At 40.8% G+C, this 27,365-nt stretch overlaps 1 protein-coding gene and 1 long non-coding RNA gene across 3 annotated transcripts in view; one reads left to right on the top strand and one right to left on the bottom strand.

Annotated features, from left to right (window-relative positions):
- IFIH1 (interferon induced with helicase C domain 1) overlaps window positions 1-10,868 on the top strand; it is a 52,300-nt gene extending 41,432 nt beyond the window's left edge. For both annotated transcript variants that reach the window (XM_083348518.1, XM_083348519.1), the window contains 6 exons: window positions 3,324-3,580; window positions 5,969-6,118; window positions 6,973-7,134; window positions 7,924-8,114; window positions 9,424-9,517; window positions 9,709-10,868. In XM_083348518.1, coding sequence (XP_083204644.1) covers window positions 3,324-3,580; window positions 5,969-6,118; window positions 6,973-7,134; window positions 7,924-8,114; window positions 9,424-9,517; window positions 9,709-9,897 — 1,043 coding nt within the window. In that variant the 3' untranslated portion in view covers window positions 9,898-10,868. The remainder of the gene's footprint in view (window positions 1-3,323; window positions 3,581-5,968; window positions 6,119-6,972; window positions 7,135-7,923; window positions 8,115-9,423; window positions 9,518-9,708) is intronic.
- Window positions 1-27,365, bottom strand: part of LOC310631816 — a 263,229-nt gene that overhangs the window by 38,214 nt on the left and 197,650 nt on the right. The gene's annotated exons all lie outside the window — the stretch shown is intronic.

Raw genomic sequence — 27,365 nt, 5'->3', positions numbered from 1 at the left:
TAGAAAAATAGGGACCACTACGGTGGGAAGGTAACAGCGTTCCGTGCGCCTTTGGCATCTAGTCATGCCGGCCACATGACCACGGAGATGTCCTCGGACAAGCGCTGGCTCTTCGGCTTTGAAACGGAGATGAGCACCGGCCCCTAAAGTTGGAAACAACTAGCACACATGTGCGGGGGAACCTTTACCTTTACCTTTATGGTAAGCATGAGCCATCTGGGACTTCCTGTCTACACTTCTACAAATCAATGTCCAATATTAAAATGAGAACCAAAATTTCTTGCGGTTGGATCATTAAGTAAGGCTTGATCACACGTCACATGCATTTTTCATTCTTGTTTTTATAAAATTTCTGGTTTTCATCAAAAATTGGGATTTAAACTTGCCTATTTTAGCTGAAAGTCAGGGAGGAGTAATTTAGGGTGTTCTGTGGATAGAGATTTGGGCAAGCTGCCTTCTTATTCTCAAAGCTATTAGCCTGGTTTAGTTATAACAATAAACCATGTGCTCCCAGTGCAAGCAGGTAGGAATCTAAGGATTAGGTTCCTTGCAGCTCACTTGTAGGTAAGACTACACTACTACGGTTTTATGTGAACATATCCAGACAACAGAGCTTCCCTCAGTCCCTGTTGTGTAAACAATATTGGTTCCCATTATGCTTCCAAGTGTGATTCAAGTCACTGGTTATTACCTATAAAGCTCTAACATGGCATAGGTGCCTTGTTATTTGGGACCCTGCCTATCTTCTGTAGTTTCTGCCTTCTAGTAAAGTGTTTGCAGAGTTGGCATCCTCTGGATCCTTTCAATCACTAAATCACTAAATTTAAATTTAGACCACTAAATCGTATGACAAACAAGGACGCTAGGTATGTCTAGCCCAGGGGTAGGCAACTTCGGCTCTTTTATGACTCATGGACTTCAACATAGCATAGCTGACTCAGGAATTCTGGGAGTTGAAGTCCATGAGTCATAAAAGAGCTGAGGTATCCTACCCCTGGTCTAGCCTATCAAAGAGAAGGATTAGGAGGACATGACAGCTGTCTTCCAGTACTTGAGGGGCTGTCACAGAGAAGAGGAGATTGACTTATTCTCTAGGCACCAAAGGGCAGGACAAGAAGTAATGGGTGGAAGCTTGTCCAAGAGAGATACAGTCTAGAAGTAAGGAGAAATTTTCTGACAGTGAGAAAAATTAATCCATGGAATTGCTTGCCTACCAGAGTTGTGGATATTCCATCACTGGAAGTTTTCAAGAATAGACAGACAGCCATTCGACTGGGATGGTATGAGGTCTTGTGCCTTGAGCTGGGGGATGGACTAGAAGACCTCTGAGGTACCTTCCAGCCTATGATTCTATGATTAATCAATATATCTATTGGGGCAAAGGAAGAGTGCCTTTCTCTGTCATAGCACCCACTCACTTAAATGATATTTCCTCAAAGATTTGTGTGGCTCCAGGTTGAAGTCAGCCCTTTGAGGTAGACCAGACAAGAAGCACAAATCATGAGTACTGACACTATCTTTGTTGTAAGACAGACATGTCAAACGCAAGGCCCGGGGGTCGGATTCGGCCCGTGAAGTGGTTTCATGTGGCCCGCGAAGCCATCCTGGAAACAGTGAGGGAACGGCCCCCACTGCCTTGGCCCTGGCCCAGAGACCCTCCTTCTGCGAGAGATCCTCAGATCTGTCCCACTCCTGCCCAGGCCCCCATAGGCACCCTTGATGCCAACGATGTAGAGCTGGCCACGCCCACCCAGTAGGCCATACGCACTCTAGCCATGCCCACCCAGTAGGCCACGCCCACCCTGGCCATACCCACCCGGCCCCCTAAGGGCAACCGCAATGCTGATGCGGCCCTCAATGAAATTGAGTTTGACACCCCTGTTGTAAGATTACAGTAAATCTGGCAAATCTGAAAGTACATCTCTTCTCATTTGTCTTTACTTTCCAGAAAACTAGGGAGAATCCCTTCTGAAATGCTTTCGATGTCTCCATTCCTTCTGGAATCTGAGATATTTTTTCCCTGACCTTTGCCTAGGCTAGACTCTTCCTTATCTCAAAGTTATTCTCAGAGTCAGTTACCATTTCAGACATCCGAGCTTTTATTTCACAGCTTTCCCCGTTCTCTATCATGCCATGCTGCACTGCGTTGTGATGTTGTCTCAATCTCCCAAACATACCAGATAGGAAACACAACAAGATGAGCAAAATCTACTTTATTGTAAAGCTACATAAACAGAGTTTTGAAAATACTGAAAATACCAATCTCCCACATTCTCTTTTTACAATCTGATTAGTTACAGTGAATCTTTTCTAAGTTTATTTTTCCGGCCATTGTTCAGTGGTTTACTCCTCCCTCTTCTGCCTTTACACTCATTCAGTAATCATTTAATCCAGGGGTGTCAAACTCAATTTCATGGAGGGCCGCATCAGCATTGCGGTTGCCCTCAGGGGGCCGGGTGGGTGTGGCCAGGGTGGGTGTGGCCTACTGGGTGGGCATGGCTAGTGCGTATGGCCTGCTGGGTGGGCATGGCCAGCTCTACATCATTCGCATCAGGGGTGCCTATGGGGGCCTGGGCAGGAGTCGGACAGATTTGAGGGTCTCTGGCAGAAGGAGGGTCTCTGGGCCAGGGCCACGGCAGTGGGGGCCGTTCCCTCACTGTTTCCAGGATGGCTTCGCGGGCCGCATGAAACCACTTCGAGGGCCGAATCCGGCCCCCGGGCCTTGTGTTTGACATGTCTGATTTAATCTCATAACAGCTCTGAATGAGGGATACTTACAATTGGCCCTTGCAATTGCAGCCATTACAGCCTAAATTACTGTCACATGTTGCAATTCAGGGACTTACAACCAGCTTACAACTAATATTTCAGTATTCCATACACCGCTCTAAGACTACCCCCTGCTCTGCTTATATGCATAGTTAGCTGTGAAACATATTTGGGAGGTATTAAAACAGTGATTTTCATCTTGGCCCAAGTTGATGCCTCCAGGGTTTCTGCCAGAATTTGCTATCTGTATTTTGTGCTTAAGTTAAGATTTTGCCCATTAACATTTTGTTTATCAGCAAACTTGCAGGAGATGTGAATAAGAACCAGATAGCCTACATCAGTGTTTCCTTTCTGGGAAAGTTAGCATGCAGGGCTATCTAGTTGGTATGCACAACAGAAAATAGATGATGGTCTTTTTTCAACATGATCTGCTGACACTTTCAGATATTTTGGCCTGCAATCAGTGTCAGCCAGCATGACTCATAATAACATGCTCTAATTCTTTCACAACGTAATTACTTAAATATTTTGTTCATTTACATTTGTTCCTAAAGATAAACAAAAGGAGCTGGAAGAGTTAGCTGAAAATCTACAGTATGAAAATGAAAAACTGACAAAGTTGCGCACCACTTTAATGCAACAATTCACAAAGAGCAATGAAGCCAGAGGAATTATTTTCTCAAAAACCCGTCAAAGTGCATTTGCTATCTATCGGTGGATTAATGATAATCCCAAATTTGAAGAGGTTGGAGTAAAGGCTCACTATCTCATTGGTACAGGACATAATAGTGAATTTCAGCATATGACCCAGGTAAAACAAAAATGTAAAGTTGGTTGCCAGAATTTCTTTGCTTTTCAATTCTGTAAGGCAGAACCCTTACAGAACCCCTGGGCCACGGACCACTACTAGACCACGGAACTATTCGGAACTGGGCCATGCAAGAGTTCCACATGCGCAAGCACTTCCCAAGGGCTTCTCTTCCCTCTTGCTTGAGTGGAGCTGCGCACATGCTCGCCGGCCCACCACTCGCGTGGTCATGTTCCCCTCTCCCCACCCCCAGCCGGGCCAAACTGCCTACTCCCAATTCTCCAAAAGCAGACTGGTGAGAGCAGAGGCTGAGCAGGATGAGCATGCCCTACTTAGCTTCCATGATTCACCTGTGCAGGACACCCTATCCGCTTTTGGAGCATCAGGCAGCCTTGGTGAGTCTAAAGGAGCATGAGACCGCACCCGCAAAAGGCTTCTCTTCTCCATGCCAAAAGCTTTTTGCAAATGAACGAAAGACTTCAGGGGAGCCATCTCATGCTGCTTCAGGCCTTCCATGTCTTTGTAAAAGCTGTTGGTGTGGAGAGGCCTGAAGGAGTGTGAAACCACGCCCCAAAGGCTTCTCTTCACTGTTGCGTGAGTGGAGCTGCATGCGCCAGTCCACTGCTCACACAGCCCTGTTCCCCTCTCCCCCCCCCCAAGCCGGGTTGCCAAGCTGCAAAGGTTGGAGACCGTTGGTGTAGGGTTAAGATTCTTCTAAGACAGGGGTAGGCAACCTTGGCTCTTTTATGACTCGTGGACTTCAACTCCCAGAATTCCTGAGCCAGCCACGAGTCATAAAAGAGCCAAGATTGCCTACCCCTGTTCTAAGAACTTCTAATCTCGGTTCCTATATTTTTCTCTTTTTCTCATTACATTTAATCAGTGTTTGAATAATTCTCAGTAATTATAATTATAATATACCTAAATATGTATGTATTCTATGAGAAATTATTTCAAGATTAGCATCAAGTTCATTTCATTTTGGTATTCTAAAAACAGTAAAGTGTATTAATTTTTTATACCAAAAACAGGTACACTAAAAATCTTTTAAAAAATCCGAGAGCCAATTTGGCAGAGTGGTTAAGATGCTGGCCTAGAAAACAGGAGCGGGCGCCTTAGGCATGAAAATCATCTGAGTGACTTTGAGCCAACCACTCTCTCTCAGCCCAACCCCACCTCACAGGGTTGTCGTTATGGGGGAAAAGGAGGAGATGGAAGGAGTGTTATTTATTTTATTTATTTATTAAATTTGTGTGCCCACCCATCTCGTCTAGATCATGTATGTTCACCGTGTTGGGTTACTTATAACTAATAAAGGTGGGATGAAAATCTAATAAATAAATAATAAAATACAAATCACTCTGACATGAAAAAAACATACGGCTTTCCAATCCTTATTACTGTCCGTGGAATGTACTGCTTTTGCACCAAAAAGAGAACAAAAGAGAGGGTGGGAGAGAGAAGCGGCAAAACCACGTGCCCAATCACTCTGACAACAAGGATCTATGACATCTTTATTTCAGGACGTAAGGAAGAAATCCCAGGAGATAGAATGAGGCAAAATGAGTTCTAACCAACAAGAAAAAAGTCTGTCCTGCAGCTCCAGAGAAAACCTCGTAGAACCGTGTTCTCAGTATTTCTTCTGAAATCCCCTATGGAACCCCTATGGCTGTGTGAGGGCAAGGGTGTGCACTGAACATGTATGTAAAAGACCTGTGGCACACCTGAACCATGCCAAACTTAGCACAGCCAATAGCTATAATATGGGATGCAATGAAATATGGGTGGCCTGCCAGAATCTTCGTGTCCCCCCTCACTTTTCCTATCCAATTTCAGAAATAGGGTGTTATTCACTAATAATCATTGTATCAAATGCTGTGTGTGAATATTGCATGTGTTTCTGATACTTTGACACTTCCTTGCTGAAATGCTTAAGAACTGACTACCAGAAACTTAAGAAGTGTTATAGCTGTAACAGCCCATTCACGTAGACTGGGGCAGTCAGATAGAATTTATATTTGTCAGAGCTACAACTTACTGTATTTGGGTAATCTGGATACGTTGGAAATGGCACATCCGAATGAACTGAATTTGCTGTGTGGGGCCCTTGGTGCTCTCTGAGCATGGTTGTTTCCTTGCAGACGTTTCATTACCCAACTAGGTAACATCATCAGTGCTAGGAATTTCTTCTTCCTGCTTATGTAGAAACCTGTGGGCAGCTTTACATGCAAGGTGTTTTTTTTAAATGCTTTTGTTATTGCTTTAATTCAAAACATAGTTCGTAACATTTGAGATCTGAGAACAAACGCTTCATGACTTAACTCTGGTTGTAAGAGAAGTTCATCGTGCTGTCATTTTATATATGAATTTAACAACTATATGTTTCTACAGAATGAACAAAAAGATGTCATTCAAAAGTTCCGTTCTGGTAAAATCAACCTACTAATTGCTACTACTGTAGCAGAGGAAGGCCTGGATATCTCACAATGCAACATTGTTATACGCTATGGTCTTGTTACCAATGAAATAGCGATGATGCAGGTAATGTTCCAGCCATGTCATTATTGCTTTTTCACCTATGAGTTTATCAGATAATCAGATTACCATCTTCTGCTTTAACCACAACACCAAAAGGGCTCTCAACAGCAGCTTAAAAAGCATTTAAAACTGCATTCTGTCAATAAGGCAACTTGCTTGTCTCAAGCACCCAGATATAATATATTTAGGTTTATGCTCTGTAACCCATGAAGGTATGTGTACATGAATATTTTTTGTGAGACAAATAACTTGAGGGAGAGACATTAGTATGGCACAGAAGAAACAAGCAGCTCTCTCCCTCCATTTATCTGAAATCTCCTTCCACCCCATATTTCCCCATATTTCAACTACTATTTAAATAAATTTTAAAGTAGATTTTACATTTTATTAGCTAAGAGTGAAAAAACCTCCCTTTTTACAACCCTGTAATGCCTTAATTTGGGGGGTAGAGTTAAGATATCTGGATGGAGATGAGCATTTATTGGCCGGATGCCCTTCCTGACACCTACGTGGAGTTCGCAGCAGATATTTTCTCTTTGCACCCTAAGAAAGAAACATTTGCTTCTACCTAGGATTGAACTCAGTGGGAGGTGAGAGTCTTCACCACTAGGTCACCTCAAATTTTATTAGCAACAGTAACTAAATCTTAATTAATTAAGATTCTATGTGCCAACTACTGAAAGACATTTTCAGTTATCTTGATGGTTGCTAGTTTCTGAAAGTATACAACAAGTAAATATTGGAATTAAGATTCATAGCCAGCAGAGCTCTTTAACTCTTTCAGAGAAAGAGGAGAACACCACCAGCTCCTACATGTGAGTTCCTTGTAATTTATTGTAGTTTCTTCCTTCTTCCAGGCTCGTGGAAGAGCTCGAGCCGAGGAAAGCATTTATGTGCTCGTGGCTTCAGTTGGATCAGGAGCTGCTGAACGTGAAAATGTTAATATGTTTCGTGAGAAAATGATGCACCGAGCAATCAAGCGGGTCCAAAAGATGCCACATGAAAAATACTTGCATAAGGTAAGGCCCACACTATTGCTGTGACCACTTTGGTTCTGAAAATACTCTCTCCCTCTCCCTCCCTCTCTCCATCTCTCTCTCTCTCTCTCTCTCTCTCTCTCACACACACACACACACACACACACACACACACTTTTAAAACCCCTCCCCTTTTTTTCAAATATGCATGTGAGCTGCTTATTTATTCAGAAGTAATTTTTCCTTTGCTCTTCTACACCTCAAAACAATGTGATCATGCTGGCAGAAGGAAAGAGTCAGGCAAAGGAGAGATTGCCTACAAAAGTCACTTGATTCCTCCTACCCTATCACAGAGTGGAGATATTGGAGAGAAAGACATTTCAAGACAGTACTGTAAACTGCGTGGCGCACAGTGGGATGGTTACATTGCTTTTCATGTGTACATGGCAGCAAGTAGGCGCTTGAGCAGTCCAAACGATAAGGAAGTGGTTAGGAGGCAAAAATAAATAAATAAAAAGCCAAAAATGTAAAACTAAGTAGTCTTGTCTCTTCCTGGCTGGAAAGCACCCTTACAGTCACATGATTTCCCATTTAGTGATTGCTTCACTTAGCGGCACAGTTAGGGTCATTAAGTGAGAATTATCTATATCAATAATGTATGTATATAAAGACATTCAGGATTTAGGCAGTTTACTCTAAGGCATGAAAAAGCAAAGCGTGTTTTTTTTAAAAAAAATTCCAAATTTAAAATAATCCAACATGAATTTTCCAGGATGAAAACTGAAATTGTAGTTTGGAGTTATTTCCTGGTTCTGTTCATTCCCTTGCTAGATCAAAGAGCTTCAGCTGCAAAGCTGCATGGAGATGAAAATGAAGGCAAAGAAAGAACAGTTTAAACAATACAAGGAGAACCCTTCTCTGATAATGTTCCACTGCAAAAACTGCAAACATCCGAAATGCTCAGGAGATGACATTCAAGTTATTTTAAATATGCATCATGTCAATGTTAAAAAGGAATTTGCGTAAGTCCACCTCTGTGTGTGTGTGTGTGTACCCGTTTGTATTATCATTAGGGTGTCTGTTCTGATTCAACACGGAACATAGAAGAGAGTTGGAAGGGACCGTGGAGATCTTCTAGTCCAGGGGTCCCTAACCCCCAGGCCACGGAACGGTACCAGTCCACTGCTTTTTGGGAATTGGGTCATGCAAGTGGCAGGTGATCTTGCAAAGCTACATATACGCATGGGCAGGAGCTAGGATGTGTGCATGAAACCATCCACCCCCTCCCCCACTGCCGCCACTTCTGCAGTCTGGGGGGCCAGAAAGGTTGGGGACCGCTGGTCTAGTCCAACCCCCTGCTCCAGCCGGAGGCCCTATACCATTTCAGATAAATGGCTGTCCAGTCTCTTCTCAAAAGTCTCCAGTGATGGAGCACCCACAACTTTTGAAGGAAAGCTGTTCCATTGTTTCCATTGACTGAATCAGTGCAGTGGTGGCACTAATTGCTAATCCACTGACTGCATTGCTTAGAATTCCTTTTTTTGAGCTAAACTCTCATTCATGCCAATAAAAATGGAAGTTGTAATCTTGTTCTGAAGTTGTAATCCCTCTAGTTTGATTTGGCTTAATGGTGCAATGTACCCATATACTAAAAGGGCAGCCTTTTTCTGGCAGCCTGGAACAACATTCTTGTAATGCTGTTCAGGAGTCCATCCAATAAAGAAGTAGAAGGGAGCCAGCAGGGAAAAGCAAGAGTGGTGTCTACAGGCAAATCTCGAAGCAGAGTTAAAATACCAATAGTTTTAACTGAAAATAAGCAAACCTCAGTTGCTGCCGTAACTGTTCATGTGACCATTGATCGACTGTAAATTTGCGAAACAAGCGTATGAATTCTCTTTGATCTAATAGTCATACTACCTATTTTGAGTAGGCAGAGATACCAACCACAGAAATCAAAGTAGGTTGGTAGCAGTGGATATTCCAAACACAAGTAGATACAGGCTTGTGATGTAATCCAGTGCTTTGACTTAGGAAATGTAGTCAGTATTGAACATCACTGCCCGTCACCCAGTTCATTTTTTTTCATAGCTCCCTTTTATACCTACATCTGACTAGTGAACTTCTAGAACTCACCACAAAGCTGAATACCACTAGCCCAAAGGGTGAGGATTTCTGGCCTGCAGACTTGGTGACTCATCCAGCAGATAGGGTTGAATCCACAGGAAGTGTCAACGATGCATATCTGATAAGATGAACTTCTTCCTGCCTATGTGAAAAATTAGTCACAACTTCTTTCTTTTCAAAAGTAAGTTGTTCCATTTTTCACTTCAGGAACCTTTATATCGTAAGGGAAAATAAGACACTGCAAGCAAAAGAAGCAGATTATCAAACAAATGGGGACATTATCTGTAAAAATTGTGGCCAGGTGAGTGTCAGAATTAATTAATTAATTTGGATGTCTTTGGGTTAGTCCTGGGTTGGATTCTCCAATTACTGTGAGCCATATCTCTCAAAGACCCTCACTTTGGGTTATGATGATGGCTGGGAATCGGAGTTCAGGAACATCAGATTCTTGTATTGGTATATTCCTAATATGTTTTCTCACTTTTTTTTCAGAAATGGGGAACTATGATGGTATACAAAGGTCTAGATCTTCCTTGCTTAAAAATAAAAAATTTTGTGGTACATTTCAAAGATAAGAAATGCACCTCAAAGAAAATATACAAAAAATGGGGAGAACTAGCCATTAACTTTCCAGCTTTCAGTTATGCAGATCATTATATTTCTAGTGAAGAAGAAGATTAAGAAGGCTGAGAGACTCTAAAGACAGATGGGAACTTTTTCCGCCTTCAGATTTCGAAAGACTAGTTTAAAGACATATTATTCTTACGCCCGAATGACTGCAGATATCGTGCAAAAACTTTCCATTTTTTTCATATCGTTCAGGCTTCTGTATTTCTGAATAAAGACAGTTCAGATCTTAGTCAGTGTGTGAAAAGAAAAAAAAAGTTGTTTCTGGGGCTACATCTCTAACCAGGATGTAAAACGATTCAGTGTGAGAATTTACCTTTTACTTTAGTGGGATGCAGAGGACACAAAAGCCATGCCCATGTAGAATTATTTTATTAAATTGCATAAAAGATCAGAAAAAAAGTTTTATTTTTGTAAGTCAAGCACTACCTGTAACTTTAGGAAAGTTCTTATGCAAAAGAGTCTTATATTCTGGACTATAAACCAGGGAGCCTCAACCCCTGGTCCATGGACCAGTATCGGGCCGCGGCATGCTAGCAACCAGTCCGCAAAAGCAAGCAAAGCCACATCTGCGGGATGCAGGCAACACACAAAACCATGCCCCTTCTGGTCCGCAGAAAAACCTCTCCGTAGAACCAGTCCCTGGTGCCCAAAAGGCTGGGGACCTCTGCTATAGACTATGTTATAAAATATGTTTGTATTTTACCTAGATGTTTCATTCTTTTAATTACTTGGCAGTTTAAAGTTTAATTTCTATGCTAACTGAAAAGGAAAAAAAAATCATTAAGCGAGTCTTTAGTTCTCTTTGGATTGATGGTAGCTTGTTTTTCCTCCATCCCATTTTCTTGCTTTCCCTAGATGACTATTTTACGTGACTAATAATGACTGCACTAAAAAGTCTAATGCAGTCAGTAAAATTGTTCTCAGTGCTTACAAAGAAGCGAACTGAAAATACAAGTATTTCACATGTGGATTCTGATACAAATTTATGATGCTTCCACTTTGCCATTTTTATAAAGAATTCAAAAAAACATTGCTGCCTCTGGGTTTTCTTTGCTGTTTATTCTCTGATGTAGCGTTTATGTATTGATTTGCTTTTGTAGTGCTAACCCATTCCCCAGGCAAATACCGATGAACAGGGTCGTGGAAAGCTTTGGATCCAAAGGCCAACAAGCTTTGGCTTCAGACCATATGGGGAAGGTGGTGGAAATATTGCCTTTCTGGCAGCTGCAGGGGGCTGTTATGTCATCCTGGAAAAAGAGGCAGCTGTTGCTCTATGATTGCAGCTGCTTCTACCATATTTCTTTCACTTTGGGCTATGAAGCACTTTTTTCGGATCTGAAGCACTACACAGTCCAGCTGTTGAAGCTTGTGTCACTCACAAGTTTCTTTTTGCTGCTTCTTTTTTAAAGACCAGCTAACTATAGCCCTTGGCCTAGGACTATAGTCTAGTTCAGGAGCCGCGGTGGTGTAGTGGTTAGAATGCAGTATTGCAAGCTAATTCAGCTCACTGCCAGGAGTTCGATCCTGACCAGCTCAAGGTTGACTTAGCCTGTTCTGTACAGAGCCTGCTACCGGCCCTGCAGAAAAGGCAGGGACAACCCCTTTAGAAACGGCAAGAGGTTGGAATTACGCCTGCCAAATTTATTCACATAAAACAGAGTAAGACAAGACACCAACCATAAAACACGAGCTAAGAAGCAGGAACAATCCAAGCGGTTGCCTTCAGCAAACCAGCCCTCCCACACATTCCCCTTAAATACAGTTCAGGGCGTGGCCTCTCTGTGCCTCCTTCCGAGATGCCCCATTGCCTTCCTCTGTTTATTCCTGACTGACTGCCTCCTGCGTCAGGCGTCCTTGAACAGGGCCAGCTGTGGGTCATCTTCATCCACGCTGTCAGGCTCACACAGCTGGGTCTGCATCGTGACCAGATGAGAGGGGCGTTGCTGGGGGCTCTCATCAAGCTGTCCAATCCCCTCAGCAAGCTCTTCAACACCCCCCTCCTCCTCCTCTGAGTCGTCCGACCCAACTGCCGAACCCACAGGCTGACCCTGAATCACAACATAGCCTTCCATCCTTCTGAGGTCGGTAAAAGGACGACTCAGATTGTTGAGGGCAATATGCTGACTCTGTAAGCCGCTTAGAGGGGGCTGTAAAGCATTATGAAGCAGTATATAAGTCTAAGTGCTGTTGCTATTGCTTTCAGTTCACTTAACTGAGCTATATCTTTTCCAGAATTATTTCTTGATTACTCTGTTTCGGTTCTCTATAATCAGGATAGTGGGATACTGTATGCTTCACAATTCCTTCTCTGAACCAAAGGAACTTTAGTAAGGAACTGTTTATTGATTTTTTTAATGCTGTTTTGCGGTTACTAAAATATATATATTCCATTTGTATAACACACAAGCAATAGCAGGCATTTGTATGTGCCAAATCTTCCACTATGAAAGGAACTCCGTTCTCTACCCTCTGTAATTACAGAGCCTTTATCATTATCTTATTGATTCTGGACAGCTTGTTATCATCTGTAGGCTTAGAGTCATCTTCTAGGAAGACAACAATATTTTATTTGGTTTCTATGCCATTCTAATCATAACTCAAGCCTATGGTCCAACAATTAATTGCGTAATTAAAGCAATATATAACAATATCAAAAGGAGGACTAACCCACAGATAAAAGATATATTCACCCACCATGAAGGAACAAAAATACAGCTATTCTGACCTTAAAAAGCTGGATGATTTGCCGGCTTGTCTGATATCAGGGGAAATGCTATTCCAGAAAAGATGTAGTGGGGGAACATGACTAAGGAGGATTGGTTTGGGATCCCTGCAGATGACATTTCCTAAGGGTTAGGATCCAGAGAAACCCTTTCCTCAGATCTTATTGGAAAGATGGTTAAGAGTAGGTAGTCCCGTGGATCCCTAGGTCTCAGAAGAGGCAAGGTTTTAAAAGTGACAAGCAGCAACCCAGAAGCATACTGGTAATAAGTACAACTGTTAAAGCAAAGGAATTATATAGGGCAGGGGTCGGCAACCTCGGCTCTTTTATGACTCGCGGACTTCAACTCCCAGAATTCCTGAGCCAGCATAGCTGGCTCAGGAATTCTGGGAGTTGAAGTCCCTGAGTCATAAAAGAGCCGAGGTTGCCGACCCCTGGTATAGGGAAACCAAGTGATGCCCATAACATATTTAAGCCACTGTTCTGGACCAACTGAGGCTTCCAAGTGTTTTTCAAAGTCAGCCCGATGGAGTGTTTCCTGCAATAGTCCAAACAAATAGTGAAACAGTTTGTTTTTTAAAATAAGAAATAGCTGACTCACTGTTCCCTTTGAAAAGTATTTATACTTCTTAGAATTGAAACTAAGTCTAGTTTTTCCATTGTCTGGTTCTGCTGTTTGCTTCCGTTATATATTGTTTTTATTATATTTGGTGTACTATGAGCTTTCCAGAGCATTTTGGAGTTGGGTGGCATCAAATCAATCAGTAAAACTGAAGCTTGGAACAAAGGGCCATTTGATAATTGTTCAGAATTTGCAACCCTAAAGCCATCCAAACACTGCCCACTGGTTCTTCTTTCTGGGGAGAAGAGAGCTCTAATGACCATAACACACACATCACTTGATTTCTGCCAATGCTCATTTTTACAATTAACATCTACTTATATAAAGATAAAGATATACGTTACACCAGGTTATATATATTACACCAGACTTAAGTATTACACATTCTCATGAATTTCTAGAAATTTGGGACAATTTTGTTTACAAGTTAACCTTTCCCTCTTTCTACTATTGTGTCTGTGCATAAAATAGAGCAAGAGCAAATCTCACCAGCTGAGAAACCACCTTGCCAATAGAGGGAGATAGAATAAAGGCGCAGTTTCTCGTTTCTTTACTTAGTATGGTGATGAAGGAAAGCCCTCTATTTTAAGACCTCTCTGGAAGCAGATACTTGATAAAACTGTTCTTCAACAGCAGGAGATAAGAAAATCAGCATATAGATAACTTTATTTATGTGGAGCAAGACTCCAGGAGTTTAAGCATAATACCCAAGTCTTAGACATTCAAATGTTCAAGAAGGGTTGATGTTTAGAGTTAGAAGAACAGTTCTAATTCCTATCCCCTGTTACTACCCCAAAGAGTATGACTGCTACATTACCCCCGTCTCTAATTCAGGAGTGTCAAACTGCCGGCCCGCAGGCCAAATGCGTCATGCCGAAACCACGCCCACCCCATTGCCAGCAATCGAAAAAAGTCACGCTACGTCACGTGATGTTGCGAGTTTGACACCCCTGCTCTAATTCATCTCTCACAAACGGTGAACATTTTCTTTGCCCCAACTTTTTTAGCGGGCTAAAACCACCACAGCCGGAAAGCTGGTTCTCATTCTTGGCCACCCATCTGCAGAAGAGTCTGTGGGTAAGATTACTAGCCTAACATCTTGTGTTTCAGCAGAAATGGATTTGCTGCTTCTAAAGACCATTTCAGCCTGTGGACCTTCCCCATCCCACCTTGGAGAATCCTAGCACCAGATCAGTCCTGATAATCAATTGTATGCAGCAGTCTTTAATAAAGCTTTGCATGACCCATCCCTTTGTCAGGCTTGAATGCAGTAATTACATTTTTGGAGATAGCTAACTCTTCCTTCCTACCTGTTGCAACCCCACTCTCCCTCTTTGTGGCAATAATTGGGGGGGGACAACTTATCCCAATAAGACATTTTTCTAAGTTTTTTTCCCCTTAAACTAATTGTTATGAGGGCAGAACACTATCCACCTGGTACATTGTGATCATACCTAAAAAGGCTGCTTCCTCACCTGACTGCCCTCTAAAGTACACCTGTGAAAAGGAGGAAGAAAATTGTAATAGGTGAGAGGAATGGATACCCTACCCACCTTCTGTGCCATGACATTCAAAAACCTTTTCCTTCTTGTCCAATTCAGGAGGGGAAACAACTAAGACCATGTGTGGGATAGATTTTCAGTCAGGGAACAGCTTGTTCATTCTCAAGGGAGTGTTTTCTTCTTTCAATATATAGTTGCTTCCTCTTAGAAATTTTAAGTACTGCTCAGGAATACTATATATAATACTATATATGTGCTGCCCACAGCCATCAAAATGCCTAAGGATACCTTCTTTGGAATTTAACAGAGTCCCTATCCTATCTGGATTTGGGGGTTTTTTAAAGTGATTTTTGAATAAATTAAAAGGTAAAGGAAGATAGGTCAGAGGGCCTTTTGGAAGCAAGGACCAAACATACATAATACTACCAACTGTAGGAGATGACCAGGTGGAGCCCGAAGGTGGGGTCAAATGCATCATCAGTTTGGAATCCTGGCAAAATCACAAGAGATTTAAGTCCAGTCCACCATGATTTCCACTGACGTATCTAGCGCCAATTTGATTTGATAGTAGATCAGATTCTTGTGAACAGGTAACATGGAGTAAGCTTTTAGTGTTTTGAACTCAGTTCCTGTACTTGCTCCTCACAATAACAGCCTAGAATTCAGAAGACTTTTTGACAATGCTTACCACACATGCTTACTCATACATGTCTGAGACATTTTTCTAACAGCCTAGAATTCAGAAGACTTTTTGACAATGCTTACCACACATGCTTACTCATACATGTCTGAGACATTTTTCTTTTTCTTTTTTTATTAAAAAGTTTTACAATACATTTTATCCCTAACAAACCAAAAAAAAACCTCCCAACCCCCCCCACCCTCTTCCCCTCCCCAACCCCTCCCTCCCTTTCCCCTCCCCCCCCCCCGCTTCACAGAGCAAAATACAGGGTATAAAAATACAAACAATCATAATCTAACTTACGCAAACAATCCTAAACTATTTAAACTACCGAACTTTAACTCATATAAGAAAACTCCAAACATATATATATATATATATATATATATATATATATATATATATATATATATATATATATATATATATATATATATATATATATATATATATATATATATATATATATCATATCAATAATTATACAAATACAAAATAATACTTTCCAATCTAATACCAAAACACAGGGTATAAAAATACAAACAATCATGATCTAACTTACGCAAACAATCCTAAACTATTCAAACTATCAAACTTTAACTCATATAGGTAAATTCCAAACATACGTATATATATCATATCAATGATTATTCAAATACAAAATAATACCTTCCAATCTGATACCCAATAAAAACAATCTCAAATAAACCAATTTATATCAATTGTCTAAAACTATTCCTCATTCCAGCTAAGCTTTAAATTCACATTATCCTAATGTGTTATACAACTTAAAATACCATAGATTACTTTCCAAACTTAAGAAATTTTTATATAATCACATCATTCTTATATTCTTATATTCTATTACCTATTCCAATATTACCCATAAAAATATTACAAATTAACTTCAATCACAAAAAAAAACCAATTTATATCAATTTTATAAGACTATTCTTCTATCCAACTAAAAGCTTAAAATTTTTCATCCAAATAACAAATCATAACCTACAGAATATCAATAAACACTACTACAAATCTTCCCAATTAACTTTTCATAATCATCTTAGAACTAAAGCGACACGAAATATTACATAATTATTTTATAAGGGTAAAAATATATCCCCAAATATTTTGTCCTTCTAGCAATTCCAATTCCCATAATCCTTATTACATTATTGTCTCTTACAGTTATGTGACTAAATCTTCAGGCTTGGTTCATTCGTCCAGAAGTAACACGCCTCTTCCAATTTCTGGCCTTCTCCAGTGATAATGAAATTTGACCCACTCCTGTATCTTTCACATCTGCCTGCTTTAACCCTTCAGCAACTTGCAGGTTCTCTCTGGAACGTTGAGACTCTCTCTCACCTTTTTTCCTTGTAGATTCCAAAGATGGTATGGGGACTGCTTTTAAAACATTACTGTAGAAATCACATGCCTGAATCTCCGTGGTAAAGCAGTACCTCGTACCTTCATAGGTCACCACCATACCCACTGGTATTTGCCATCTAAACTTAATGTCACGTCGTCTCAATTCTTGTATCAAAAAAGCAAATTCCTTCCTTTTCCTTAAAATCTTTGCAGGGATCTCTTTTAAAATCAGAACTTTTTGCTCAGCAATTACAAAATCAATGTTGTAGGAGGCCTGGATAACTTCATTTCTAATCATTCTCTTTGTAAAATAAACCACCACATCTCTAGGTAGTTTCCTTTGTCTTGCAATCCACGAATTAACACGGAAGATTTTATCTATATCTTGCATTATTTCATCTGCTGGTTGCTTCAACACCCCTTCCAAAGCCTCAGAAACCATTTTCTCCAAATTTTCCTTAGGATTTTCTATTAGGCCTCTGATTCTTAAAGCAAACTCCATCTGAGAATACTGTGTCGAAATCAAATCATAATCCATTTTCTCTATTACATTTTCAGTTTCTGTCATTTTGGCTTCCAATCTAGTATCATTTTGAGCAAGATCTTCCACTCTGTCATCCAAAATCTCAATACTTTTAACCATGCCCTCTATTGCAGATGTGATGTCTGCTCTCATTTCTTTTAATTTCTCTGTAAACTTCTCCAACTTTTTCTCCATTATCTCAACAAATTGCTGCATTTGCTTTTCCATAGTCTCTTGCAACAGATTCTGCAAATCTTTTACTGTAAAAGCTGATACAGATTCAGATGCAGAGGACAATGAAGTTTTCACCAAAGACTGCTGCCTCAGGGCAGGAACTTTAGAAGATATAGCCGCCATTTTCACCCTCTATCGTTAACTACGCACTTTCACATGCAGATTCAGCAAAGTCCATTGAGTTAAAGATAAAAGCATCATCTTCACCAAAATCTCCTGCATCGCTCTGCCTGCATCCTCTTTCTCAAAAGCTCTTCCTTGCTAGCAGGGATGGTTGCGAACACCCTGTTCTGCTCCAAAAAAACCCGGAGCAGAGGCGCCTCGCAGTCCGGAGCATGCCCAGGCTTCGGGGGGGCTCAATCCTTCCGCCGCCAAAACTTTAAGTTCTGGCAGCCCCGGAGAGCTCTACCCCTACCTGGATGCTCACCCCCTCCTCTTCTCCTGAGGTGGGGGCTTCCGAGCCGCCGAACAGCTGATCGGCGCTGTTTTCGGCGGCTCTACGGAGCTGCGAGGCTGACAGCCAAGAAATGGCTGCCTCCAGCGTCGCCTTGCCATCCGGAAGCCTCTCTGAGACTTTTTTCTTGAGTTCTACTCTTGTTGCAATTTCCTTCTTTTAATAGACAATCAGGGACAGCTTTTTAATTTATCTAAGTTATTAGAATTGGTTATTTAACCATATATTTATTTATTTATTTATTTTTGGGACTTATATGCCGCCCTATCTCTCGAAGGACTCAGGGTGGCTAACAACAATAAAATACAATAATACAAATGTTAAAAAAGATTAAACTAACAAGCCCCAATGATAAAATGATAAAATATTAAAAATATTCTATTTAAAAATCCCTATCGTCAGTCCAGGTCAGCCTGATGGAAGAGAAATGTTTTAAGGCCACGACGAAAGGACCGGAGATCCGGGGCCATCCAGAGCTCAAGGGGAAGTTGATTCCACAGGGCCGGCACTCCCACAGAGAAGGCCCTCCCCCTGGGGGTTGCCAGCCGACATTGTCTAGCCAATGGCACCTTGAGGAGGCCCTCCCTGTGTGAGCGCACCAGGCGATGGGAGGTCGTTCCTGGCAGCAGACGGTCCTGCAAATATCCCGGGCCTAAGCCATGTAGGGCTTTATAGGTAAGAACCAGCACCTTAAATCTCACCCGGAGGACAACCGGTAACCAATGTAGCTCACGCAGGAGGGGTGTAATATGGGAGTATCGGGATGCTCCCATCTCAACCCGCGCGGCCGCATTCTGCACCAGCTGGAGCCCCCAGGTGGTCTTCAAGGGCAGCCCCATGTAGACAGCATTGCAGTAATCTATACGGGAGGTAACGAGTGTATGAGTGACCGTACGTAGAGCATCTCGGTCCAAATAGGGGTGCAACTGGTGCACCAGGCAAACCTGGGCAAATGCCCCCCTGGCCACAACTCCTATATGATCTTCAAAACTGAGTCATGTATCCAGGAGGATGCCTAAGTTGCGCGCCCTATCAACGGGAGGTAACACCTCTCCTCCCATAACCAAAAACAGAACCTTCATCTGAAACAAAAAATTATGCTGTGAAGAGTACTGAGACTAAGCCTCTGATAGAAATTGTGACTACTATACACCATGTGCATTCCTCCTTCCAACAACCTGGCAAAATCAAATCAAAACTTTATTGCAGCTAAAAGCCAGGAAGACAAAACAAATACAAGCATAAGGATTGTCTGGTGCTGGTATTATTATTTTTAAAAAGGAGTGATTAAATCTGGGATAAACTCCAATAAAATTGGCCGTGTAGAAATCCCATGTGTAATCATTTCAACCTCTCCCACTCTACAAGAACATATATAACAAGTGACAGGAATTTTATGATACATGCCTTGTGGCAGTGCAGGGGAAAAAAAGTGTGAAGGCTCATTGGAATTCACCGTGTAACAGTAAGATGTCATGACTCTCCCATCAAATGTGATTGCAGTTCTACAGAAACTGGATCATTGACCTAGATTGAACTACAGCTCTGCACCCAGGAGGAATTGTGCAACACGTTTTGTGGCCTCATCCCTATTTCCATAACTGAAATAGATCATAATATATTAATTTATATTTATGAGTCTTCTCGTAGCTGGCTTGAAAATTATCACTGAAAAGTGAGGTGATTCAGCCCAAATGAAATAGGTAAATTTATGGTTTATTTTTTATTTATTTTTCACATTTTTGAACTGCCCATTTATGACAGTTAATTGCTACTCTCCAATCTCCAGTTTCTACTCAAGCAAGGCTGGAGTTTAAATTAGGGAGTCTAAATTGAGGACAGTTCTAGCACCACTTTTGAGAATGACAGATATAGCTCTAAAAACCTAGATTGTACCATCTCACATGGCCTGAAGTTACTATATGGGCCAAGCACCACCAAAAAAATGTGCCAGCCACAAGTGCCCTATTTCAGGCTCCAAATTCACACTCACAGTAGCTAGGTGAAAGCAGCAATTTACTCAAGGCTGAGCTGATAACAGCAGACAAGGGAAGGAAGGAATCTTGGAGAGAAAACTTGTTTGGATGGGTGGTTTCACTTTCAACAAGGGTGTGCAGAAGAGAAGTGCGGGTCTGGATGGGAAGGAACAGGCTCAGGCTGAACCCTTCCAAGACCGAGTGGCTGTGGATACCAGCATCTCGCATTGTCCAACATGTTCCATCTCTTTTGATGGGGGGGAGAGCTCTTGCCCCCCTCAGAAAGGGCCCACATCTTGGGTGTCCTCCTGGATTCACGGCTTAACCTGGAAGATCATCTAACCACTGTGACCAGGGGGGCCTTTGCACAGGTTCGCCTGGTGCGCCAGTTGCACCCCTTTTTGGACTGAGATGCCCTATGCACGGTCACCCATGCCCTTGTCACTTCTTGCCTGGTTTACTGCAATGCTCTCTACATGGGGCTGCCCTTGAAGTGCACCCGGAGGCTTCAGCTGGTGCAAAATGCGGCCGCATGGGTGCTTATGGGAGTATCTCGATACTCCCATTTTACACCTCTCCTGCGTGAGCTGCATTGGCTTCCGGTTGCCCTCTGGGTGCGATTCAAGGTGCTGGTAATTACCTTTAAAGCCCTACATGGCTTAGGCCCGGGGTACTTGTGAGACCACCTGCTGCCAATGTCAACCTCCCATCGCCCAGTTCGCTCCCACAGAGTCAGCCTCCTCAGGGTTCCGTCGGCCAGGCAATGCCGGCTGGCGACCCCCAGGGGGAGAGCCTTCTCTGTGGGTGCACCGACCCTCTGGAATGAACTGCCTCTGGAGCTGCGGACGGCCCCAGCAAGGTTCACATGAATGACACCCCAGAACAGGATATCAGAAAGCTGTTTCTAACAAAGAAACATGGATCAGGGCTGCCTCTTAAATTAAGTTGCTGCCAGTTTTTTTTCTAATCAAGAGAGGATTAGGCAAGGAGCCTGACCGAGTATCTTTGCTCTGTTCTCCATTCTGTGTGCTGAGTCCAAGGGCTTGGAATCATACTTCATCATCTGACAATTACATACAGCTGTTCTGAGGGTGCCTGCATTTGATCAGCCTCAGTATGTCCTGAGGCTGGCATTCCACTGGTTCAGTGAAGCAGCTTCTTCAGAGGAAGAGTCTGAATCCTTGGCTATGGTACCAAGTCCCTGCAAGAGTTTGATGGCATAGATACAACGGTTTCCTTTGTATGAGCCTTGGTGGAGCAGTGGGCTAATGCCTCCTTAAGTAACACCAGCTGCCTGCAATTAGTGCAGGTTCGCATCCCACCAGGCTCAAGGTTGACTCAGCCTTCAATCCTTCCGAGGTAGGTAAAATGAGGACCCAGATTGTTGGGGGCAATTAAGCTGACTTTGTAATAATGCTGTTTGGCGGGGGGGGGGGTGAAATAAGCAGGCATATACATAGAATGAAGGCTATTGCTAAGCACATTGATTGTGCTTAGATTGTAAGCCGCCCTGAGTTTTCGGAGAAAGGCGGGATATAAATGGGATTAAAAATAAAAAAAAAAATGATGGAATTGCAAAATGGTCAAGGTACTCCTTTGCCAAATTGCACAGGTAGCTCTCCTCTCATTGGCTTTGGCAAAGTCTTTGAAGATGTTAACTTACTCAATTGTGCAGTTGTTGATAGACCAGCTAAGGTTTGTGAATCTTTTAGACAAGATCATTATCAAATGTTTTTTTGGGGGGTTTTGATGACTGATCCTCAATAATTGTCTTGGCAACATTGGATCAAGACACTCATTGCACTCTTTACATTCCTGCCTGAGCAGGGGGTTGGACTAGATGACCTCCAAGGTCCCTTCCAATTTTGTTGTTGTTGTTGTTGTTGTTGTTGTTGTTATTATTATTATTATTATTATTATTATTATTATTATTATTATTATTATTAAATCCACTTGTATTAGATAATAACAAGATTGTCTACCATATAGAAAGATTGGCAGAAACCTATTTCCCAGTTTAGTGGCATGAATGTAGCTGGCTTCTAGTTGCTGGATAATTAATATAGAGGTTACCTTTATTAATAAACAGTCTGATCATATGGCGTGCTAGCTGGAATATACTGTTAATCTACTGCTTAACTATGTCTCTTGTACTAGTCAGGGGGATCTTGTGAGTGTCTTGGATTAACCCAGGATCCATGTCATGCGAGGCTTGGCTCTAAGAGCTGATCAACATGACAATCTCAACCAGCTCTAGTATTAGCCATTGTTCACTTCTTGAGTCATGCATGATATTATCCTTTCCCTGGCCCCAGAAGGCAACCTCCACCTGTCTTTTCCTGCTACAAATCTAAAGTAGTACATTCCACCTTAAGGCTAATTGAACTACTGTAAATTTGTTGCTCGTAATGCTTATGCTTCGTTTCATGGCAGGCCACTCCAGGTACTGTTGTGCACTGTGGTGGCAAGACAACCTCCCAATTGCTGGCCTTTGCTCCCTACCACATATTATTACAGGTTCATTAAGGGAATGGTGAAAAGCTGGGCTTTGTTCTTTTCCTGCTATCGAACAAATAAATCATAGATCTTTAAAAAAAAATCAGCTAAAGTTGCCAAAGGATCTGCTACTTTCTCTTCTAGCCCAAGTGACAGGGAAAAATGGTTAAATGTTAGTTTTTCTGTCTTTATCTCTTTTCTTTTCCCTTTCTTCTCCAGTCTTGGAAGGATAAAAGAAGCAGGAGAATTCACCAATTACGGTTGTGGTAGACGTGGTCCAGACGGAACGTTAAGCCATTTCTGTATCCGAAGCAAAAGAAGTGGTGGAAATCTGGACACAATTTCTCAAGCCGGCTTCATTCCCAGTCAGTTTATGCAGAGAGGAGTGAAACCATTTAAGGCTGCAGTGTAGAAAAGTTCTTGGACTGTCCCTCCAAGAATCACATCCTCTGTAACGGGCATGAATGTCTCCAAGCTAACCTCTGGCCTTGCTCTTGCAGCAGACTAGGGAATGATCTTCCTTGGGAGCCATTGCCCCCATTTTCTTATCATTTAGAACAGTACCTCCCCCCCCCAACCTTTTGGGCACCAGCGACCGGTTCCGTGGAGAGAGATCTTTCTGCAGACCAGAGAGAGCATGGTTTCATGTGCTACCTGCAACTTGCGGATGGGTCTTTGCTTGTTTGTGTGGAATGGTTGCTGGCATGCTGTGGACCAGTGCCGGTCCATGAACTGGAGGGTTCAGGAGCCCTGATTTATAACATACGTAAAAATCCATCTCTTTCAACAGCAAGTTAGCAAGTGTTCATGTGGAATATGCAGTGGACAATAGTCCCTGTGTTGCTACTTTCTTTTTCAGCTTTGTGATCTCAGGTTCCATTTCCTTTCATTTCATTTTAGACTCTAGCAACTGAGAAAAATGTCTTGTGCTGTCTCTACTCAGCAGTAAACTGTTGGATTTTTGGGAAACATCACTCACCACCTAGCAAAGAGGATAAAGAAGCAGAAAGCCAAGATGATGGAGGTGAGCATATCCATTAGCATACGCCAGAAGACTCTGGAAGACAAATTATGCCATATTTAAGTTTGGTTCTTGGTTATATATATATATATATATATATATATATATATATATATATATATATATATATATATATATATATATATATATATATATATATATATATATATATATGTTTCAAATGTTAACTATTTAGATTACCTTGCTAGGCCCCAAACATGGGGCAAATCTTTATTTCCTGTTTTCAGCCTATCTTGAAGGCCATCAAACAGGCAGTAGTCACACTGGACAATTCATATATTTGTGTAAATTACTAACAAAGAATTAAAGGGAAACTGAGATGCATTTCTGACTCCTTAGTCGTCCTCAGTCAGCTATACCCTTCTGAGATTCGAACCTGGGCTGATTGCATACAAGGCATATATATATAAATTTTTATTCTTTACATAAGGTAAAGGTAAAGGTAAAGGTTCCCCCACACATGCGTGCTAGTCGTTTCCGACTCTAGGGCCGGTGCTCATCTCCGTTTCAAAGCCGAAGAGCCAGCGCTTGTCCAAGGATGTCTCCGTGGTCATGTGGCCGGCATGACTAGACGCCAAAGGTGCACGGAACGCTATTACCTTCCCACCGTAGTGGTCCCTATTTTTCTACTTGCATTTTTTTTTTTACGTGCTTTCGAACTGCTAGGTTGACAGAAGCTGGGACGAGTAACAGGCGCTCACTCTGCTACGCGGCACTCGGGATTCGACCTGCCAAACTGCTGACCTTCTGATTGACAAGCTCAGCGTCCTAACCCACTGAGTCACCGCGTCCCTTATTGTTTACATACATATGTTAATTTTCCAAACAACGTGTGAACTGAGTTTATAATTCATTAATACATATACAAATCTCACTCTTTGGTTCTTTTTTCCAACCATTTATAAAATAAATTCCAACTTTCATAATATTCTGTTTCTTCTTTGTCTTTTAGTCTCATAGTTAGTCTGTCCATCTCTGCGCATTCCAATATCTTCTTTATTCGCTCTTCTTCTGATGGTCCTTGTTCATTTTTCCAGCATTGTGCATAGCTTATTCTTGCTGCGGTTATGATATGTAGAACCAAGTATGTATTTTGTTTATCAGTCTTTTCTGGTAATATACCTAATAAAAATAATTCGGGATTAAATGCTACGTGTTCTCCTAGTATATTTTCTAGCCAAACATGTATTTTTCTCCAATAGGCTTTAGTTTTATCAAATGTCCACCAAATATGGTAATATGTACCTATGTTGTGTTTACATTTCCAACATTTGCCTGACACATTTTTAAACATTTTTGCTAATCTAGCTGGAGGTAAATGCCATCTATAAAACATTTTATACAGATTTTCTTTATATGCAGTTGACATTGTCAGTTTATAATTTCTCTCCCATAGTTTTTGCCATTCTTCTAACTCTATAGTATAACCAAAATTCTCCACCCATCTTGTCATTGTCCCTTTAATTTGTTCACTTTCCATCTCTAAATTTAATAAAAAGTTATACAATTTTTTAATTAATTTCTCATCAGACATTAATAATATCTTATCAAACACATTTTGTTCTTTATAAAATCCATACATTTTCATATCTTTTTCATATATGTTTTGTATTTGTAAACGTACCCACCATGACATGTTGATACCCTGATATTCCAATTCTTGCTTCGATTTCAATGTCCCATCAATATTTAAAATATCTTTATATGTCCACATTTTTTCAAAATCTAACAAGTTTACATGTGAAAAAGCTTCGATTGTTGATAACCACCCTGGAATTTTTACATATATTTTCATTCTGATTTTTTCCCATACAGTTATCAAAGCATTTCTAATACAGTGCCTTGAGCCTTGGTGGAGCAGTGGGCTAATGCCTCCTTAAGTAACACCAGCTGCCTGCAATTAGTGCAGGTTCGCATCCCACCAGGCTCAAGGTTGACTCAGCCTTCCATCCTTCCGAGGTAGGTAAAATGAGGACCCAGATTGTTGGGGGCAATTAAGCTGACTTTGTAATAATGCCGCTTGGGTGTGTGTGTGAAAGCCCTAATAAGCAGGCATATACATAGAATGAAGGTTACTGCTAAGCTTGTAAGCCTCCCTGAGTCTTCGGAGAAGGGCGGGATATAAATGGAATTAAAATAAAATAAAAAAAAGTGGTTTTGAAAATATCTATGATTTTTGTTTTTCCCATACCATAAAAACACGTGCCATCCCAACTGTAAATCATGTCCCTCCAAGCATAACAACCTTTTATTCCTAAGCATTATCCATTCTTTCACCCATGTCAATACAGATGCTTGGTAATACAAAGTCCACTCAGGTAAACCAAAAACCCCATTTTCTTTAGTATCTTGCAAAGTTTTCTTTTTTATTCTAGCTTTTTTCCCCTGCCATATAAACTTTAAAACTAAAGAATCCAACTCTTTAAAAAGAAGTCCCCCAAGTTTTATCGGGATTGTCTGGAACAAAAATAGAATCTTAGGCAATATATTCATCTTAATTGTAGCTATCCTTCCTAGTAAGAACAATTTTAAATTCTTCCACTTTTCCAGGTCTAACTTTATTTGTTTCAATAGTCTTATATAGTTGTCTTCTTTTAATGTTGAACATTTAGCTGATAAATATATACACAAATATTTTACCTTTTACACTATCTGTACTTCTATCACCTCTGATATTCAATTTTTTTGCTTATCCGTAACATTTTTCACTATTATTTTAGTTTTTTCCTTATTAATTTTTAATCCCGCTACTTCACCATATTGTTCCAATTTCTTCCACAATTTTGGAATCATCTTCAAAGGATCTTCCAAAATAAATACCAAATCATCAGCAAATGCTTGTAATTTATATGTTTCACCTTTTAACTCCAAACCTCTAATTTCTGTATCTTGTCTTATATTTCAATTTAAAACTTCCAAAGTAAAAATGAATAGCAGAGGAGACAGAGGACATCCTTGCCTTGTGCCTTTCCTTATTTCAAAACTTTCAGTACAATCTGCATTCACAATTACTTTGGCAGTTTGTTTGCTATATATTGTTTTTACCATATTTACAAAGTTCTGTCCGAAATCCAGTGCTTGTAATGGATAAATTAAAAACTGCCATGAAAGATTGTCAAATGCCTTTTGAGCATCTAAAAATACTAATGCCATTTCTTTCCCTGGATGTAATTCGTAGTATTCCAGTATATTTATTATCATTGTTAAATTGTTTTTAATTTGTCTCTTTGGTAAAAAGCCGTTTTGGTCCGGATGTATAAATTCAACCAAATATTTCTTCAATCTCTCCACCATTATTGAAGTAAAAATTTTATAATCCATATTAAGTAGTGAAATCGGTCTGTAATTCTTGATCTGGGTCAGATCTGAATCGTCTTTTGGTATTAAAGAAATATTTGCTTTGACCCATGTCATTGGCATTTTAGCTTCTATTAAAAGTCCATTACAAACATCTTTCAATGCATCACTTAGTATCTCTTGCAAACTTTTATATAGTTCTGTCGGAAGTCCATCTGGGCCAGGAGCTTTACCATTTTTTGTCTCTTTATAGCCTCTGTTATTTCCATCACTGTAACTCCTTCGTCTAACATATTTTTAAATGTCTCTGAAATCTTCGGAAGATTACTATTTTCTAAATATTTTACAATCTTCTCTCTCAGAATCTCCTTGTTATCATATAAGTCTTTATAAAATTCTTTAACTATCTTTTTTTATTTCTTCATTTTTATATTGTAAATAACCTTTCTCATCCAGCAAATTGTATATCATTGTTTTTTCTTTCTGTTTTTTTAGTTTATAAGCTAACCATCTTCCCGGTTTGTTGGCGTTTTCAAAAAAATTTTGCTTCGCTCTTTTAATCTGTTCTGCCATTTTTTCTGAGACTAACAAGTTTAGTTTA

The sequence above is a fragment of the Vipera ursinii genome (genome assembly GCF_947247035.1).
Source record: "Vipera ursinii genome assembly, chromosome: 1".
Lineage (NCBI taxonomy): Eukaryota > Metazoa > Chordata > Lepidosauria > Squamata > Viperidae > Vipera > Vipera ursinii.
Note: the sequence above shows the minus strand (reverse complement) of the source record. Positions and strands in the feature narration are given on the sequence as shown.